General features: G+C 35.7%; 1 protein-coding gene across 1 annotated transcript in view; it reads right to left on the bottom strand.

Annotated features, from left to right (window-relative positions):
* The window catches only part of Mdga2 (MAM domain containing glycosylphosphatidylinositol anchor 2), a 687020-nt gene that overhangs the window by 200988 nt on the left and 463957 nt on the right, over positions 1–22075 (bottom strand). The window contains 1 exon segment of the mRNA XM_050163190.1: positions 3055–3324. Within this exon segment, the coding sequence (XP_050019147.1) occupies positions 3055–3324 (270 nt within the window).

Genomic DNA, 22075 nt, shown 5'->3' with positions numbered 1-22075 from the left:
ACAGGACCCACAAGTGGGCCATGTGTAAAGAGCAAAAGATGTTGGAACACTCAATTCTACATCAATGTCTACAATGTCTCCATCAAAACACTGTGCTCAAGGCTCAGTGATCTATGTAGAAAAGGGGGCAGAAGATTCTACGAGCCAAGGAAATAGTGTCCTCTAGACACAACAGGGCTGACGTGCATATAAAGTCTCAGAGACTGTGGCATCACCCATAGGGACTACACAAGTTTAAGACAGATGGGTCCAAATATGGATAGGTGGAAGTGGACAAGGAGTTCCATGTTTAACCAAGACAATATGTGCAATTGATACTTCTTGGCCAAAGGAAACAGTAGAGTGTCACTAAGTGTTTAGAGCACACTCCAGGGCATCCCCATGTTCAGAAGTAGTTGGCCAGCACAAAATAAACTCAATATTAATTAATTAATTAGCTAATTAATTAATTTTGTTGTTGTAGGCATTTGTTTTTAAGTTTTGCTTGTTAGGCATTTTTATTTTGTCTTATTGGTTTTGATGTTTTGATTTTATTTTTTGTGATGGGAGTCATGAAGTTGGATCGATTGGAAGGTGGGGAGGAACTGGGAAGAGCTGGGGAAGGGGATAAATATAATCAAAATATTCTGTATGAAACCATTTAAATAAAAACTGTAAAGATTAAACCAAGAGTTCAGAAATGTGTCTGAAGTTTTGTTCCTCTTTGAACTCTATATACTCCTCTGTGTGTAGACACTCACAGGTTGAAATGCTGGTTTTAAGAAGAATATATCCTTGATATCCCTACAGATTCCCAGTTAGTTAGAGACATTCACAAAGGGAGGTAAGTCCAGAATTCTGTACATTGCCTCTCCTGTGATACAGGGAAACTGAGACCCTATGAGTTATACACATTCAAAAGTCTAGAGAATAACTTATTAAAAACAATAGAAAGAGAAAATCTTTTTCTTTAAGCTTACTTTCTTGCCATTGGATAGAAGACAGATTCCTGGAATTAGTATAGTATTCTCTCCAGATTAACATAGTGTCCATTAGACAATTATTATGTTCAGTAAGATTACCCACAACCTCAATTTGCTGATTATTTGAATGTTGTCAGTACTGAGAAGTCCCACTGGTAAGATAGTATGATAATACAAATATACATTCCAGAAAAGTTAAATAAGAACAAAGAAATTGTGTATCAGAGAAATAATTGTTAAGGCTTTACTTAGTTCACGTTACTTAGGTAAGAGTTAGGAGATTTCCTTTGTAATGATGACAAGGAGAGGGAAGAAACGGGTAGGGTGCATTGCTGCGCATTTCCTCTTTCCTGGAGGATGCCTGAAAAACAATGACGTTTTGTCTGCCCGTGGATTCAGGGTTATAAATGACTGTACTCTGTAAGCTAGATTGAACTCATCACTTTTTCTCAAGTGAACTTGCTTCTTTGATAAAACAATATAATATGGTATTCACTATTGGATCTGTGACACTTCAGGCTAAGTGTTACAATGTTTTCATGTCAATCTGACAGCACGATTTGACAGACTATTTTACATCTCCTTGACAATATAGGCATGTTAAAAACAAACACAAACAAACAGACAGAAAATAAATACTGTTGTCGGCATCCTCCGCCCCCCTCTGCTCCCATTTCTTTCATTTTTAAACACTTGGTGTATGATGGATGATAGATTCTGGCTCCTCAATATAACAAATCCTAGTGGAAAAAAAGGAGAGGACAGGAGGATAGGTGGGTGGTGGGTGGGGAAACTGTGTGGTATGTAAAATAAATGGAAAAAAATGTTATTTAAATTAAAAAAATGAATCTCACTTTGATAGTACTAATAATCAACTCAGGATTATTGGGTCTAGCCATTTTAATCCCATGAAGAGGCATTATGGTAATTTTATCGGTACTATTTCATTTCATCATGATGCATGAAGTGACGACTTTAATCCCTTACAGTTACTGACTATACTATGGCTAACAATTCTACAGCTGAGGCCAAAAACCACAGTGTTTTGGTTTGCACTATAGTAATTAACATTTTCTTAAAAGTATAATTTTGTCAAGGAGGGTCTTTCTATCATCTTTGTACATGGACACGATGAGCTGGGGTCACTAAAATCACTACAATAATTCGCAAAAATACTACACATTAATGACAATGGAGCTAACTGGGCTTCACTCACAGAATAATCTGTTGTGTGCAAAGGGCCTCTCCTTGCTCCTGTGACATCTCATTGTTCATCTCCATCCCTATCCAGTCCCATGTTAAGCGACTATGACACAAAGAACATAACTTCTCTTTGAAGTTCTTCTTAACCCCTTTATCTCTTCCAATAGTGGGGCTACATACACCATCAACATATTAGCTAGTAGCCATCACAGCAATCTCCCTGTTGCTGCCAATTTTGGAGCTCATACATATTTTGCTCTAGTCCCTCAAATAAGCTTTTCTTTTTTTTCTGACTTTTTCAAGTCTTTGTTTCAATGAGGTCTTTTGACACCTTACTCAAGTGAGTATGAATGTCTTTATATATTTCCTAATAACCTCAATGGAAAAGAACTTAATATTTTCATATCTACTTTTATACTTTCCAAACCACATCATGCAATTATCATTGTATTTTATATTTTATATTTATTTTATATTCAGTATATGTAAGTAGAATCTTTTAAGTATAAAAACACATATAACTCTCTATATATCAAAATGTAAAACCTTCACATAAATGAGGTTCTATAAATATGGATAAATCATAAAGTTTACAAAATTATTAAATGTCTAAACTGACATATGCTCTATGTATATTTTACATAACACTTTATTAATTATGTTTTACTTATATAAGTACAAGTCAACACATCATTGTAAGTATTTGGTAAATTTCTTTCATGCAAATAAAGTATCATTAGGATTTAGGATTTTTCAGATTCTAGATATGGTTACATATTATCCAATTTTTGTAAACATTTTCTCAATAACTGGCATACAAAGTCAATATCTGAGAAAATATTTTTAAATTAATCATGACAATATTTATTTCCTCTTCAGACCAACTTACCTCTCACAATGATGTTGGTGGATTTTTTTGCAGGATTTCCCACATTATTATTGGCAATGCAGCTATAAGTACCAGCATCATCTGAGGTGATGGCAGGTATGGTAAGCGTCCCTCCATTCAAAACAATCTTTTCAGGTAGAGTCCCAAAGGATCTGACCCAGGTGAGAGAGGGCGTGGGCTCTCCTCCTGTCGTAACACACACTAATGTTATGGCCTCTCCAGGATTTACAACTATAGGATCATCCACCAAAAGCTTAATTGACGGGGATGCTAAAAGACACAAACAGAAGACATACACACATTTAGTGAGAGATGCCGCAACTGGGAGACAACAACAGGACTTATATATACTTCAATGTTTGAGCAATTAACTTTAATTAAAATTAAACTTTGTTCCCTTTTATTATTATTAAAAAGACAAGGTACTACTCAAACTTGAGCCGGGTTTAATACTTCTGTACCTCGCTTAAGCAGTAGAAACGTACAGAACATCATGAAATGTTTTATGGTTGATGTGATATTTTGAAGCTACTCCCTCAGAATTGAAATATTCCCTCATGAAAAATCTCCAGACTTAGGGTATTATTAATCAAACCCATGAGGTTCAGAAAACTCATGAGACTCATAAGAATTTTGGAGCTTCTCCAGAAGCTTCACAAGGTTCCTCTCCAGTTTCTGGTAGGAGAGGACATTCTTCATTTTCACTGCCGGGAATCTGTGCACAAAGTTCCATGAAGTCAGCCTTTACTAGTAATCCCCAACCCTGGGTGTGAATCTCAGGAGTTCAGCTGTTTTCACACCATCTGTACCGCCGTAAGGCACTCCAGAAAATTCATGGTTTCTTAGCTAGACTTGAATAGCTTCTATGAGCTGTTGTCAGTACTCTAATTTGCTCAGGCCACCCTCGGAAAGGTCACACAAGAATACCCAAATATTCATTCCCCAGAATTATTGTTCTATCACGAGGAAAACAAAAGTGACGGAAGTTGCCAAGCGCAGCCTCCATTTCTCCTCAGTGAAAAGCTACTTTTTCACTCTATCATTTGTAGTTGTTCAGTCCTCGTGTTTTCATGGCATAGATGGATGATTTTTTTTCACTTTTGGATTAATCAGGAATGGGATGATTGATTTTTCAACCTGAATTTAAGCTAGTGATAAAGAACATAAATCCTCCCAGTCTTTACACACAGCAAGCCCTGACTGCACCTCTTCGGGTGCCAATTCAAGTCTGTGTTCATATGGAGTCAAAATATGTGCCTAAGGCGGTACCCTGAGTCAGGACGGTTTAGGTAGCGAGTTCTCACAAGCAAAGGTTTAACATTCAGAAAGAAACAGCCACAAATGTCCCAGCAGAAATCCTACCACTTCTTTTATGGTTAAACCGTAAAACTCTCACAGTGAAAAATAAGTCTTCTGAATTTCCCAGGTTAAAAGTAGAAAGATAAACACTCACTAAATTAAAAAACAATCACCTTTTCACCAAACACTGAAATTAGAAGCTATATATAGAACATAAAATATGGCATTAATACAGGGCATATTCTACTTACAGCACAGAATAAGTGTACACAACACATTCATAAATAGAAGTAGGGAACATATATTTTATTGATGTTCAATTTTATATGTTCAGAAATATTTTATGACAAAATGAAACATATATCATATGTAATTCATGCATATATATTTATAGAGAGACTTAAATTGTTCAATGCTATTGCTTTAATTTAAAAAAAATATTAAGCTCAGTTTAGAGCTGCAGTTTAGAATTAAAACTTGTTAACGTTTTTTAAATTTATTTCTTTATTAATTAATTAAAGATTTCTGTCTCTTCCCCACCGCCGCCTCCCCTTTCCCTCCCCCTTCCCCAATCAAGTCTCCCTCCCTTGTCAGCCCAAAGAGCAATCAGGGTTCCCTGCCCCGTGGGAAGTCCAAGGCCACCCACCTCCATCCAGGTCTAGTAAGATGAGCATCCAAACTGCCTAGGCTCCCACAAAACCAATAGGTGCAGTAGTATCAAAAACCCATTTTGATTGTTCTTGGGATCTCAGTAGTCCTTATTGTCTGCTATGTTCAGCGAGACTGGTTTTAACCCAGGCTTTTTCAGACCCAGGCCAGCTGGCCTTGGTGAGTTCCCGATAGAACATCCCCGTTGTCTCAGTGTGTGGGTGCACCCCTCGCGGTCCTGAGTTCCTTGCTCGTGCTCTCTCTCCTGAAATCTCAAAACTTGTTAACTTGTATGTTTAGTCAAATAAAAGAAAACAAGCTGAGCAGTGGTGGCGCACATCTTTAGTCCCAGCACTTGGGAGGCAGAAGCAGGCAAATCTCTGCGAGTTCAAGGCCAGGTAGGTCTACAAGAGCTAGTTCTAGGACAGGCTCCAAAGTTACAAAGAAACCCTGACTCAAAAACAAAACAAAACAAACAAAACCAACAACAAAAAGAAAGAAAAGAAAAGAAAAAAGAAAGCAAGAATAGGGCAATAATTCCATACTAAATATTCATGAGAGAAACAGGGAGTCTATATGGCATTTTCAAACATCCTTGTTGCCTCCTGGTTCTTCTAACATCATTAAAATAGCATGGGAATTTTCAAAATGTCACAACATCAGCTCCTCTGATGTTCTGACATTAAAGTATAAAGATTTATTATTAAAAAGATGCTAGGAAATACATATGGTAAAGGTGATATGCAAAACTCACCACAGTTGGGAGGAAAACAAAATGTATCAAAGAATTATTAAATATTAAACTAATGAATGGAAGATGTCACTAATTAAATCTTCTAAAATATGCATTGTACTTAATTATTAATGTCTTACTGTCCAGAGGCAAAATGAATACTTAGTGAAGTAAATAGCATAAACCTAGAATGTTTTAGTTATAATAAAATTATTACATAAATCCTAACATATAATACTATCAATGTTTAATGTGTTATACATGAATTTAAGTTAAGCTAAAAGTAGCCAAGTCAAGGTTTACTAAGGTATATTAGGACCACAGAAACACTGAATTCACATTAAATATAAAATATTTGTCTATATAAAAGGCTTATAGGAGGGCGAACAGCTCTGTAGCCTTAATATTATTCAAATGTATTTGTTAAATAAATCTCAAGAACATTACAGGGTGGAACTTTGGACATACGTGCATTAGCATGTAACATTTCGTGAACTATCTTTTACAATTATAAGGTCTTAAGAATTGCATGTGATTCTTAAGAATAAGTTGAATCATGTTACAGCGAGGGATAGCTTACCACAGCACAGAAATTATTTATTATAGGAAACACGATTTTTTAACATCAAACTTTAAAGACTTTAGATAGAATGGGTCATTTGTTAATTAGGGGTTGTATACAAACATTCTGAAGGAGGTTCTGCCTTTCATAATTTATTTCAGTTAGACAGGACCTGACTATTTAATCCAGGAATTAACTATCTCACTGTGCAACCAAATGGACATTAAATTTGCCATCGCATATATTTCCCAAGTTAGAAATGAAAGTTTTCAACCATAATTCAGTCCTACCGCTGACTTTTCTGGAGTGTGGCATGACAGTTACGCAGAGACCTGACTGTGAACTTGGGCAAGTTCTTTCACTTCCGAGTGTCTCTTTTCTGGCATTGTTAAAGCAGAGGACAAAACTATTTTTTGACTGAGAGTATAAATATGACATCTTTACTTTAATACCTACTACACACGATTCACTGAGAAGTCTTTTATAGGGTCATTCATTCTATGTCCATCTCATAGGCTTAGTTGTAGCTTGACACATAGTGTGGGTTCTAAGAGACAAAATGTCTATAAGCAATGATTGCTTTGATTACACGTGGGAGGGGTATATTTAATACATGGTTTAATAAATATATAATAAATATACTTAATAAATATGATTTTATATATTAACACACATTATAAAATATGTAGAATTAAACCCATGCCCAATAAATAGGTAGTATTACTATGTTTCAAATAAAAACCATCAATGTGAAACACATAAACAAAGGAAATCCTAGAAATAAAGTTAAACATTTATATTAACAAATGCTGCAGATAGCCTTGTTTCAGAAAGAAACATATTCTGTGTCTAAGGGAATATTGACCCTCATCAGGTTAAAGACAGAGGGAAACAACTTCTACATCAGACTCCCCATCTCAAGGACAGGAACGTGCTATTTCTTACAACATAAAGGCTCAATTTATTCTCTTATATTTTTCTATCCACTCTTCCTTGTTTCCCCTGGTGATCTGGGAGCAAAATCGTCTATTCCTTATAAACATCACTTAAACGACTTCATAACATCTACATCTTTTTTTTTTTTTTTTTTTTTTTTTTTTTTTTTTTTTTTTTGTAGCTCCTGCTAAGGCCTTTGGATCCTTAGAGATTCTTGGGTACTTGCGTGAGTCCCCATCCTCCTATGCTGACAATTTACATTGCAGACCCCAACTGGGATTTGTTGCAAAGCCCAAACTTCACTGTCTGCAGCAAAGAAATTTAAACCATGCTTTATAAATTGTCAAAAGCGTGCTCTAATCTAAGCACATGAAAATAATTACAGTGACATCATCATGTGTAGACAGTCTTTCTGTACTCAGTGTTTACATCTAACCATGGTGCCAGTCAAGATATCAGACTGATAATGTGCCAGAACTTGATGATGAAAGGTAGTTATCACAGTTATAGAGACTGGACCCCTCTTTTAGGCTAAATATAACATTATACATTATGTGCTCTGTGATGGGGATAGTATGAATGATACACAAGTAAATGATAGATAGATAGATAGATAGATAGATAGATAGATAGATAGATAGATAGATGGAGGATGATAATGGATGATAGGCAGGCGCTTGATGATAACTAGAATATAAATGTTACAGAAATTGATGAATAATATAAAGATCCATAGATGAATCATAGGTGATAGGTAGATACAGGATGGATTAGAGATAGATGATATATGACAAATAGAAGAAGGGAGGAAAAGGAGAATAAGAAAAAGGGAGCAGTATGAGAAAGATAAAGAAGAAAAGAGGGAACGATAATATGGTTAATGTGAAATATTTCTCACAGCATCCTATGGCAACCTTGATCTTCATCTGGCACTGCCATATGTAGTGACTTTGGAGATATCAGGAGCTGCTGCAGAACTAAAGAAGCTGGTGACTGGGAAGTTGTCACTGGGGTGGGGACTGTCTTGAAGTTTATCTCTGCCCCTATCTGGTTATATATCATACCCATACTATCCCTTCCTGTTCTTCCACCTGATCTTGATATGAGATGCTCTGCTCTGTTAGGCATTCCCTACCATGATGGGTTGAAGCTTTGGAAACTGTGAGTTAAGATAAACCATCCCTTTTTTAAGGTGTTAACTTCAGGAGTTAAAATGATGAAAGTCTGATAAAAAAAAAAGTCTGACGGACAGATAATAGGTGATAGACACATAGATGGATATGTAGCTGAGATTTTAATTCTGGAAGAGATAGGAGGAGATAAAGTTAGGAAAGAAAGAGGAGTAAGAGAAGAAAGGTAAATAGGGAATGAGAAGAGAGATGAGGTAACAAAAGCTGCATTTCTGTTTTCCAAAATTCTAGGCCATTTTGTTCAATGCAGTGTCTTATAAACCTTAAGCCCATTTTCTGATTCAGGAACTTGTCATGTTGCTCAGGACTATCTCTAAACTCTTGACCCTTCTGCTTCCACCTTCCAAGATCTAAGGTTACAGATTTGCACACCACCGTGGCCAACCAACACTTTAGCCAAACTTCATTATAGCATGTCTGGGGAAATAAATTCTTCCCATATCCTTTTCAAAACTTTTTTCTTAGTAAAGAAAAGCAATTCTTTCCCCTGAGATGATCAGGAGAAGCTTAAGAGATCCATGGAAGGATGACAGGCCTGCTCCCTTGTCATATGCCTGTCTCCTAATATTGGATATTACACAGCAAGTGGGACTCTGAATCCTTTCTCACATTTGACAGTATGGATGTGGCTGGCTAAAAGTCAAGGACACAGTTTCCTCATGGCCCTAAAAAAGAACTCAAAGTTCTCAAGAGTGAAAGAAATAGAGATACCAGGTAGAACTGAAGTCTCCAAGACAGTAAATAAATCTATCACAATTTTCAGGGAGGACTGAAAGTATGACTTAGTGGAAAAGCACTTGCCTAGCAGTTTTGAGGATTGAGTTCAATCCCCAATCATATCAAAAGACAAAATAATAAGAATGTCTTAGGGATACTCTCGCACTACAGGTCATGATAAATTGGCTGCAATGAATTTCTAAAATCATGGCACTATACACAGTTGAACAAAAACATAAAACTGAATAGAAAAAAATTTAAATCAGGAATTATGTGAGATTCATGTCCACTTCAATTTTAGCAACTCTGTCACTAGTGAAATTTTCTACTGAGATTAAACAAAGATTTTGAATGAAATCTTAAGCATTTAGTTTTAGTTGGATTAAAGTAGCTTGAGTGAGGAAGAGAAATACCGTCTTGGGTGTATGGTTTGTTTTGCAACCCATCAGTGGAGGAAAGCATGAGCGTAAGCATTCTTTTCAAACCTGAAACTAGAACACAGTGTTCCTCACAGCTACATTCTCACAGACTTTGCACTTCCAAGGACCTGGGATATTTAATCCTAACATGAGAGCCTAGTTTGCTCCCTGGGCTATAATTTGAAGACCACAAGCTGTTACTTATTACATGCCATCTATCACATATTTCAGCAGCAAAATGTGTTTCCTTGGACGCAAGTAATTCGAGAATTAATAAGTGGACTGATTCACAAGAAAACTGACAAGGAAGGAAAAAAGAACAAGTAAGAATCCCTTGCTAGAAATGTTATCCCTGTTAATAGCTTCCTAATTTGAATCCCTGGAAGTGGGTCTTGGAAGTCATTCTTGGGTAAAAATTGCAAGGAGCGTTGACAAAGATGAGGAGACTAGAAATGGAGAAATGTCAGGTAAGATGCTGTGATAATCAGGCTTTGGAGTGGGAAACCTGGCTCTTTCCTGCACAACCAAGAGTTTGCCCCCTCAGAACTCTCTTAATGATCATGGTAACTGGGAGGGTTTTCCAGCATTAATGAATCACTGGACTTTAATTTCCCGGATTCATGATATCCAGAGAAAGATTTTCTACAGAAGGACAGTTATTTCAGTTTTATTTCTGTTGCTGTGATAAACACCTGGACCCCCCAAAAATATTCAAATAAGAAAGAGAGTATTAGTCTTACAATTTTAGGTTCTGGTGCCTTATTGTGGAGAAGTTAAGGAAGGATCATAAAGCTTGCCATATATGGTCAAAAGCAAAGAGAGAATATTTGCATGGATTCTTGTTCTTTTGTTCTTGGCTACCCCTTTCCTATTGTGCAGGACCTCCTGCCTAGGGACTGTTGTCACTCAGAATAGGCTGCTATACCAGCTAGCAAGCAAGGTAATCCCCTACAGGCCTATCTGATGTAAATGACTCCTCTGGAAACTCTCTTTCCAAGTAATATAAGGCTGTATGAGGTTAACAGTAAAAGCTAACTAGCAAGTAAATTAGCGCAGTGATATTTTGTTTTTGCTTTAACACATAGAGCTTACCTGAAGATCAGAGTGCAAAGCTAGGCAAACTAATTAGCGTTAGAGAATTCATAGAGGTGGGACCTTGTCTATTGGGTCTGAGCATTCAGGGAGGTAAGAACTCCAGTGACTGGCTGATCTCCTTCTCTGATCTTTCAGCTTTTAAATCCCTAATATTCGACTTCAGATTTTTATTTAATAAGACCAATTAGGATTGTGTTACAAATAAGAACTCTGGTTGTTTTGCTTTTAGAGGTTTTAGGTTCCCAAGGTTATCAATATTTAAAAAAAATCAAATGAAAAACTCCATAAATAAATTTGTTCAGTCGATTTCAATTATATAATTTTAACTAGCATGAATTTATAGCATCCTATTCTGTCCCATCCATCACTAATCATTTCATTGTCTAGCGCATCCACGTTGCATATGCTGCTGGCCCCTTCGTCACTTACTTGTCCTCTGGCTTAATCGTCTACTGTCTCAGCATTGCTGTATCTGTTCCCAGAGAACCTTTATTTTCTTTAATAATGGCAACAAAGCAAAAGTCATGATACCTACAGTTCAGATTTGACAACACAAAGCCAGTAAGTGCATCCTTTAGGGAAAAAGACAAAGATCAAATAAAGAAAGTGGAAGAAATGTATCTAATGTCACAGTGAAAATACAATCCTATCCAAACCATGTGAGGAGGGAGATAGAATCGTTTGCTAGTTACATCTCACACTGTAAACTCTATAGCCAATGTGCATGATAAGTACCCAGTTAGGATTCATAAGGCATTATATGTGGGTGGGAGACAAGAAGGAACAAATGAATTTTCAGTTGCAGCAACTATTGCTATGTGACAAAATTGAAAGGTGTATGAACAAAACCAAAATTATCCTCCCTCTCCTCAGAAAGAATGATGTAGCCATATTGTTTATGGGATGGTTTCACCAATGCTTCTTCCCAGGAGGAAAGACATACTTAGAAGAGGAAGAAAGAGCGTAAATTCCTGTTCATGATAATCAATGTTTCTTGGCATTCTGAGTCTTTTACCATAAAATGAAAATGTTTATGTACACTTTAATTTGGAATGCTGCAAATCATTTGCTATGGCTAAGATGCCAAAACAGCAATGGGGGAATTAAAAGCAGTCACTGTAAATTACCATGGTAACTCTGATGTGATGCTTTCAATTACATTCTAAACTTCCAGGAGACTGATAGAAAAGTTAGGAAAGCCATTCAGATAGAAAGACAAGCTGGTCAAGAAAGAGATGATGACATTCTTAATGGTCTAGTGCAAGGACACGCGGAAGGATACAGAGAAGCATTAATGATGGAACAATTGGATAGATGTTGAACCTTCTAAAGAAGTGAAGATGAAAAAGAAGAAACAACACGTATGTGCATACATCCAGGAAGTAGTCTCATAAAGGTTACTTGGGGCATATGGAAATAAATTATGAATAATAGTATGAACTTGTTAAGGACAAGGGCCAGCTATGACTCTGTGATTATGTTTCAGGGTCTAACATAGGTCTAAAAATGAGAGCTTTAATATCTTAAGATAAATCTGTATTTAAGATATTTAATATTAAATATATTTAATAGCTTTATATCAGTCAATTCAATCTAAAGCTTAATTCTTCCCGCCTTCCCCCGCCAAAGCTTAATTCTTAAATTAAAAAACAAGAACTCAGAGGTTGGCTCTGCTATCAATCATGAGGTAGGTGTCAGATGAAGTGAATGAGAAAACATTATGAGGCAAACACTAACACATGTAGTCTGGTAACTTCCCTTTTTTTTTTTTTTTTTTGTTCTGTAACCTGATGTTTTTAAAGTAGTGGGAAAATATAGAAGATGTGGCCATCTGAGGTGAGCTTGTATGTGGAGAAACATGCCTAGAAACCATGGGTTTCTTAAAAGAAGACCAATGTGGTTGAGATGAAAACATGTCTGCCTTTTCAGTCACTTCATGCAGATTTCATTCTCCATGGGTATTTCATGCCATGGGTGGAGAAATGAACACTTCACAAAATAAAGAGGGGAGACTCTATTTGAAGTTGAAAACGCTAAGGGATCTTGCCTATTTACATGACTTTATTACTGCAATATTATCATCCACTCGTGGGCTGATGCTCAGGACAGCGAAGGAAGATATACTGAGGAAGTGTAGTTGAAGTGATGTCCAAGGATATTACAGTATTCTAACTAGTCCCTGTAAATAGTACTTAATGCAGGCGTGAACCTTTGCTAGAGATATTGAAATCAACATGTGTTTTCGTTATCATCATATTTATAAGACAGAAGTTTCTGGAAATGGTCAAGAAAACAATCCTTTTTATTAATTGTATTAAAGGATTCAGAAAGTGATCTTTCTAGTGAAACATCTGACCTATTCATTTTACTGAGTACATATTTATAGGGCATTTATTGGACATTATCAGGTTCTGTAATGTGGCAATGAATAAAACAACTCAAAGTTTCCCAACACTCCGAATAATAAGGCCCTTGGAGACAACTCCCTTTGTCTCATGTGACCTTATATTGTTATATCATTTCCTCATTCCCTGAATACACTCACTGAAGTAAAAATGGCCACAGTCAATTATCTATGCCATTAGACACATCTATTGTCCTGAGAGGTCTCTATAAATATGGAAAGGCACTATAAAGACAAATTTCAGTACTGCATGTAGCTTCCTCAGTTGGTTCACAGTCCCTTCCTGTCCCTTTCAGCAGGTAACCTCTTGGTAAACCTGGTCTCATTCAAGTTCAAAAGAGAATCAAAAAATTTATGATAGCTAGCACTCACTGTAACTTAAATATTTCCAGCTAAGACATCGCTGATGCATGAAAATAATTTGTTGTACACAGGAGATACTGGAACTAGCAGAGCAAGGCTATATCGCAAGGGTACATTTATCACACTCAGAGGAGGAACTCACTGTTTCTGTTGCCTGGAATTCACTTTTAAAGCTTACCCATTTAGTAATCAAACCATTAACTAATTTATTAAGCTTAAATATCAGAGTCTAGTCTTCATCATGATCTGCAGCTTTTACCCAGGTGACTGGTTCAATTCCTCCTTTTCAGGAGCAAGAAGAATTGTAGTAGTCTACCACTGTGACATCGTTTAGGATTGGACATCAAGGTGACAGGAGCGATATATGTTTGTTTGTTATTGATTTATTATTGTATCACAAGCACTTGAAAGAGGATATAACAAAGAATTAAGTGGTTAATGATGTTCTCACAAATAAAAATAATTGGAGACCAGAGCCAGGTGTGGAAGCACACACTGGTATTCATAACACTTGTTGGGGCTAAGGCGGGAGGGGGATTAGTATTTTGAAGCCATGTTTTGTCTACAAAAAATCAGCCAGCAGGTAACACGAGCTATTTACAAAACAGCAAACAAAACAAAACAACCAAAACACACAGCAACTATAAAAACTCACCAATTCTTGAAATAAATCACATATATTATATTACTAATAGTCATGGCAAAGAATTGCTTCTACATAATTTTTTACATTTTGATCAACAAATTAATAGGTCTTCTCTTTAACACTTAGGAATTTTTCAGTTATATTACTGAAGATTACTGTTTATAAATAGAACAATTAAGCTAAGTAATGTCTCAGAAATCAAATAAAAGGATCATAATTTTCTTTGGAGAACTAGTATGTAGGTAATTACAATGAGATATCAAGGTTTAAGTCAGTGTCAGGAAAGAATTATAACTTTTCTAAGTGAATAACAGCAGTGAGAAAATAGAACAATTGAAGACTATCTAGTGTTGATCTTACAGCTAGCTATTATATTTTTTAATTGTGAGAGTATCAAAAACTGTTCTCATATTACTTAAATATTTGTTTGATAAAGATGTTATAGCTTTGATTACCTATCCTGGGACTAATTTATTTCAGTGTTATATTTTGAATCCTGTATAATTGTGTAACTTCAATTCATAGAATGTTGATTGTGGTTTGTTCACAATTCTCCAGAGCGCTGGGTTTTTCTCTAATCAAGGAGTAAATTAGTTAGTTTCTAAGGAGGCCTGCCTGGAGCATCTTCTTCCTTGATAAGGAAAGCCCTGGGGCACAAAGCCGCATCTTAGGACATAATTATTCTTACAGTACTCAAATACATAAATGGGCTCACAAAAAAGCAAGTATTAAAAATTACTCGAGGAGTCTAAACGACCTTGTCAGTGATAGCAACAGAAAAAGGTGATTCAGTGAAAAACGTGCACATACATATTTTCTCTTAGTGATTATTAATTGGGCAAAGTAAGAGACTTGCTTAGGATTCCTCCGTCTAGGAATTAAGCCCACTTTAATAATGTTCTAGTCCTTATTTACTCTTACTATCCTTCCTGTGTGTTCTAGATATTAATCCCTTGCTGAATAAGTGCTACACCAAGGTTTCTCTGCACCTTAGAGATGGCTTTTAACTTGTCTGTTGTTGAGAGACTTTTAAATTTGATGGAGTTCTCTATTTATAAATGATTTTAAGAAAAAAAATGCCAAGCTGATATAGATTCACTAAGAATCAATTGTGTACCCGGATTTGGCCTGGGCTTTGAAAAATGTCATAACAAATCAAACAGAAATCCTGTTCTCCTGGAGTGTGTCAATAGATAAAGCAGATTAGAGCAGTTACTATAGCTGAGGTGATGTCCAAAAAGCTTTACATATGAACACTTAAATTGCTTTACAAAAAGAAAAGAAAAGTAAACATCACAGATCGAATCAAACTGAAACATTTCTGAATAGCAAAGAGAAAAATCACCAGGGAGAAAAATGCAATTCACAAACAGAAATTAAATATTTGTATTTCATATGATAATAGGAGTTAGTCTCTAAAACATATAAGGATCTCAGATTATATGTGTATATCCAATGAAATATACAAAAACTGATTAACACTTTCCCAAAGAAGACATACAAAGTCTAATGGACATGGGCAAAACATGCTCACTGTTATCAATCATTAGAGAATGAAAAATTAAAAATAACCATATGACATCACTCATACATGTCAGGTTAGAAATTATTTTTTAACATGGTGATACTTTGCAAAAATTCACTTCCACTTTGAGAACGGTGCAAAACAAGTGCAGCGAGCATCAGCACGAAGACTTATCATCAAGACAATGTACCTGCCAGGTTAACTTGCCATGGTTTGTAGGATCCTGAATAGGACTCAGGAAAATCCCATCAAGAAGAAGAGATGTTAGGACTCTTCCATTAACTACAGCATGATAGCCAAAAATCAGAAAACACTAACGTATATAAGATGAATGGATAGAGTAATTACAAACATTGCACATGACATGATAAGTTAAATCATTCAAAATGAAAAATTATATTATGTGTGAAACTATGAAACATTTTGATTAGAAATATAAGCAGGTAACAGACACATGGCATATGGTTTTCCTTATAAATAGTATCTAACACATTCAATCAAATTCCCATGATGTGGAACAGTGGTAGCCAGGGCTTGAGGGAGAATGAAGTGGGGCATTCATAACCTGGGCATAAAACATTAACCAAGTGAAATGAACAAACTCTCAGATCTGTAGCGTATCACTGTACTTATACTAATCAATAATATATATATATATTAATATACATACATACACATACATATAAAAATGTAAGAGTACAGATATCATCTTTGTCTTTTGCCCCAGCCTGAATTAAATATAACACATTTACAAGTGGAATTACAAAATAAAACTACCAAAAAGAAGACTGTGATTTCCAGTTTTGTATGTAGGTGGAGTCACTTTAATGGATTGGATTAAAAAATCACAAAGTTGTGATTTTCACTGGATAAGGTAGCAAATTTAAACTATGGACCTTGTAGTCCATGTCACTAAAGCATCATGCTGACTTGAAGAAACTACTAACTGCTGTCTAATTCTGTTATCACAGGTCTAGTTCAATGAGTCCATTCAAGTTTCACACTTAAGTAGCTCTTATCTCGGGGCTTCAGACAGAATATTTACATATATTGTTCTGTGTTTTAGGACTGTGCTGTTATGTGATAAGGAAGGTACTTAGTTTTCAAATAAATAAACAGCACTGTCTTCACACAGAGGAAAAATATAAGCTGCACAAAATGGAATCCTGCTTAAGGAGAAAGTAAAAAGCAATAAAATCATATTAATACTTTAATTTTCAATGAAAGATCAAATATTAAATCACTTCTTAATTCACTTCCTTTCTAAACAGAAATGCATATAGACAATATTCTGTCAGTATCTCCTTTCCCAATGTTACTAGAAAAAAAAGATATCACATTCTAGTTACAGCATATTTAGTAGTTATTTTTATCAAACTACATTTCTCATTATTATTAGGTTAATTAGCTACTGAAATATCTTTGCAGAGTTAACATTTACCAGCCATTATTTTTAGCACAGAAGTATAAAAATTTAATACTCATACATTGATTTACATATGTATAAAAGCAACATATATACATTTAATAGTATATAGAGATTTACAAAGTAAGCAAATAAATATATTGGAAATCAACTTTGGATTAATATGTTTTAAGTAGAAAATATATATGTATCAAAAAGTATTATATATAACATACACATTTATTATATATTGTGTATGTACTTATGATACCTTATTAACTTGTATCTATATTTAATATTTTTCTCTATCAAATCAAAGTAGCATTTTGCTCAAAGTTTCTAAAGTAGGAATCTAAGGAGCAATTTCAAACAAACTGACAAATACACACACACACACAAACACACACACACATATATTAAACATTTTATGCCTAGTTGTCTTCATAATTTTTCTAATCTCGTATTAAGTCTTATTAAAAGAGAAAGAAGGCAATGAGACAGCGAACATATTCCCATTTCACTGTGTGTCTACCAGTAATCTATATTATTGACTTTATTGGAGATTCATGTCACTGAATCACCAGTCAACAGCATTCCCACGTAGCAAATTGCAACATCTCAAGCAGAGTAACTGAAAAGAATGGGCATAAGGTGTTGTCATTCAATACATGAACTAAGGCATATTACTGAACAATTGGAGAAGCCTATTTCCTACAGCAATAGAACAGCAACAAGAAGAGCATGCTTTTATTTTCTACCAATAAATAAAAGTACAGCTCTTAAGACTTTTTCCAAACCAAGAATTAGGGGAATAGCTGAAAAAACTGTCATGCTTTGAGAAATGGATGCCACAGTATGAAATAAAAAGGGTACCCTGACTTATAATCAAAGAAGAGATATGTATGTATCTGATGTTTTGCCTGCTCACTCTCTCCATCTTCCAAATGATCATTCTCCTTATAGCCTGTGGATACTGGGTATACCATGCCTTCAATATGGGGTCTTCTCAACTTAATTAAAATATTCATAGAAACCAAAAGTACAAACACACATACACAGAATAAGCTTTGAGTTTTGGTAGGTACATGTGTGTGTTTAACAGAGATTTCATAACCACATAAAGTCATGCTATTCATAAATTTTATTATTACTGCTAAGCAGACAATGTCTGGAAAAGCACAAGTATTTAGTATAAAGACAACAAAAGTATATTTCTTTGATCATGATAGTTTATTAAAGAAGAGAATTTATTCATGGCTCACTGAAAGGAACTCTATTTGAATTTTGCCTCACCTTTAGTTTGGAAAATGTATTTTATAAGTGTTCTCTGGTAAAACATTAATCCCTATTTTGGTAAGAAATAAATTTGACAGTTTTGTAGATAACTGGCTGACGGGTATGGCTACCTACAAGAAACTTTGAAAATATGTTTGGCTTTCTCTATTACAGAAATCAGCACAACAGAAATGAAACACTTCACACAGGTGTTAGGGAGTTTACATTTAATGAATATATAAAATCTAATATTTTTCTTAGTTTTCCAACTATGTACAAAAGAAGCCAGGACAAAATAGCTGGGAATTAATATTTCTTCTGGAAGTACAGATTAGTAGATTGAGTCATTGATACTTTTCAAAAACAAGTGAACAACTGAAGAAACAGGAGAGAGAAATCCTTTGGCAGGATAGCGTTATGCCTGGCATAGCTTTCCTTTCTGTCATCATGATTTGCCTGCACAGTTTACATGTAATCTCAATGATCTGCACAATACCGTCATGGCATGCAATTCCTGAGGAAAATGGATACTCTGAATGCCTTATGGCTGGAAAATAACAGTGGGCAGTCACATATCTTCTTATGAGTAACACTTCCCTCAAAGAGTCCTGAATGAGAGTCACTGAGAAAACATTATTTACAAAGACCCTTTCGACAATGCATTTAATTCAAAAGTGATTTGTTGCCCATATTTTTCAAATGGTACTATACCCTTGTATAAGAGGACAAAAATCAGGTATCAATATTCTCAAATTCTGTAAGCTTGGACTTTTCAGGGAATGTTCTTAAGGGTCAAGGATCAATACACAGTTGTACATCATTTCTTGCCACTTATCATTTCCTGTAAATTTTGTTGTTGCTTTTGCTCCCTTGACAAACAAAAGTGAAATACTATAGTACATAATTTTCATCAATTTTTATCCAACTGATCATATTATCAATGCAGAAATTAGTGATATGAACCAGCATTGACAATGGGTTATCTACAGAGTGAATTGTAAGCCACATCAGTCAGTACTACACATAGAGGCTGTATCTCCAAAAAAATAAAAACAAAGACAAAAAATTACTACAAACCCCCCAACAACGTAAATGAGGGAGGGAGGAAGGGTGGGAGGCAGGAAAGAAATGAAGAAAGGGAGGAAGGATAGAAGGAAGGATAGAAATAAGAATGGATGAAAAGATGGATGGAAGGAAAGAAGGAAGGAAAGATGGATGTAAGGAAAGAAGGAAGAAAGGAAGGAAGAAGATAGGAAGGAGGGAAGGAGGAAAGAGGGAAGGAAGGATGGATAGAAGGAGGATGGAAGAAAGGATGGATGGAAAGAAAGAAGGGAGGGAAGAAGGGAAAAGGGAAGGAAAAGGGAGAGAAGGATAGAAAGAAGGAAGGGAAAAAGGAAGGAAGGAGTGAGGGAAGGAATAAAGAAGGATGGGAGGTATAGCATCTTCCTCATCAGAGTCAGTAATTTATAAAATCCCAAACCCCTCTGGAAACCAGAAGTTATCACAGAAGTTTTAAAACAACTGATTGTTTAAAAATAGAAAATCCCATTTCTTCAGAAATTTTTCATTTGGGCCTACGAACATCCAGATCTCGAACAAACAGAAAAATACTTCCATCTGCTATTATTTTGCTAACCTTCTGTGTCACCTGGGTACCCAGTTTCTTTAAGAGACAAGTTCAGCCCACTCCCAACCCCCACTTCTGCCTGAGGCAAGCAGATCCCCAGCCTCCTCTCCAGCCTGTTCTCTCTCTCTTCCTGTCCTTCTTCCGAACAGGTAACTACTGCCCCTCTCCCTTCTTCCCCCATTTCACCCCTTTCACCATCCCCCCTTTTCCTTCTTACCCCTTCTCTTTACCCTCCATAACTCACTAAATAAACTCTATACCCAAACTCTCTCTCTGCATAATGTATCTGTCTGACTCTCACAGGTCCTGGTCTTCCACCCACTAAGGTAACCTTTAGCTGCCCCACCACCACCACCACGGAGGACTTGGGTGACCCACCACTGCCACTCATGGGACCACTGCTTTTTGTGGGATAGCTCCCCCCCATGTGTTTATAAATAATAACACATGCAACCTGAGATATGGAAATACTCTGAGAGGATTAATGTGTTTAACCCCAAAACAAACCTCGATATCTATCTATCTATCTATCTATCTATCTATCTATCTATCTATCTATCTATCTGGCTTTTTCCTTTCCTTTTCTTTCTCTGCTATCTCCTTTTCCTCTCTTAATCTCCCAAATGATGAAAATATTCAATGGATGACAAAGCCCAGGCTGAAAGACAGGTCTGGACTAATATGAGGGGGGACAGACTCTGTGTATTTTTAATGATCAGCAGGCAGGACAGAAGCTTAATATGACTTTTAAGGGATTTGTGAGAAACTGGAAATTTGAAAAGAGTCAAACCATGTTGTACAAATTTCACTTTTAAAATATAAATTAATATTCTTAGTATTTGTAAATGGTGCTGAATTTACCTCACTAATTCCGTGAAACAATTTTTCAACAGAACAGTATACGCTTCTGAAGGTTTTTCTGAGTAATACTTTGTGGGCCAGGTGGAGGGCTCAGCATGTAAAAGCACTTTTTGCCAAGCCTGAGAAACAGAGCTCTATCCCTAGGTCCCAAGTGGTGGGAGAAGAGAACCACCTCCTGCAAGTTATTCTCTCATCCATACATGTGCACTGTGGAACACAAGTTCTCCCCTAAGTAAGTAAATAAATAAACAAAAATAGTGTTTTATTGTAATTAAATTCAAGTAACATTAAATTAAAGACACTGGAAACATAATAAGTGACCATTTGGATACCTTTTAAAAAAGACTATTTGATGGTGCTCTAAAATATTCATGTTGTATTGAAAGAACATTCATATCATTTATTTCTGTCTTAATACATAGTGCTACTTTATTTGATTAATAAAGTTTCTTTGACCTTGTATTTTTTTACCATCCAATTTCTAACTTATAGTATCTTCTGGGAAAGTTGCTAGTTGATGAGGGATGCTTTATGTAAGAATTTAGAGTCTCAAAATAAACTTGAGTTCTAGGAATGTAAAAAATTCATTGGAAGGACAAGCTACACAGGTAGAGCGAGAACTCAGCAACTTGCAAACTTTCTGTTACTATGGTAATACAATTTTGGAAAATCTGGGTCATCTTGTTGCTGTGGAAACACTCAGGAAGAGCAAAGTTGAAACCTCATAATGACCATTACTTTTTCTCCCCAATTGACAGTGAAGCCATCATCTGTATTTTCCTGTATCCAAAGTTGTATTAGTGAGTCTGGGGCACATTTCATTTTGATTACCTTAGGAAATGAGAAAGCACTTAGATGGATGATCTACTGTGTATCAACAATGTTATTGCTTTCCTCTATTTGTTTTACAAACTCCTTTTTTGCTGTCTTAGATTGCAACTATTTTTTTCTCATGTAATGTATCCTGATTATGGTTTCCTTTCTACTATTCCTCCTAGTTCCTTCCCACCTCCCCTCTCATCCGAGTTCACCTCCTTTTAGTCTCTCAGAAAACAACCAGGATTAAGGGATAATAATAAAATAGATTAAGACAGAACAAAAACTAACACATTGGAAGGGGACAAAACAAATCAACAGAAGAAAAAGAGCTGAATTTGATGCCAGCCAGGTCTACAGAGTGAGTTCCAGAAAAGCCAGGAACTCTGTTTTGAAAAACAACAACAACAAGAACTACTACTAAATAAAAAGCCATTTTATGTGAGTATGTGTGTGTATGTATGTGTAAGTATGCAAGGGACCTGTGGGATAAAACAAAT

This window comes from Alexandromys fortis, unplaced genomic scaffold (assembly GCF_014885135.2).
Source record: "Alexandromys fortis isolate MF-2015 unplaced genomic scaffold, M_Fortis_MF-2015_v1.1 scaffold_17, whole genome shotgun sequence".
Lineage (NCBI taxonomy): Eukaryota > Metazoa > Chordata > Mammalia > Rodentia > Cricetidae > Alexandromys > Alexandromys fortis.
Note: the sequence above shows the minus strand (reverse complement) of the source record. Positions and strands in the feature narration are given on the sequence as shown.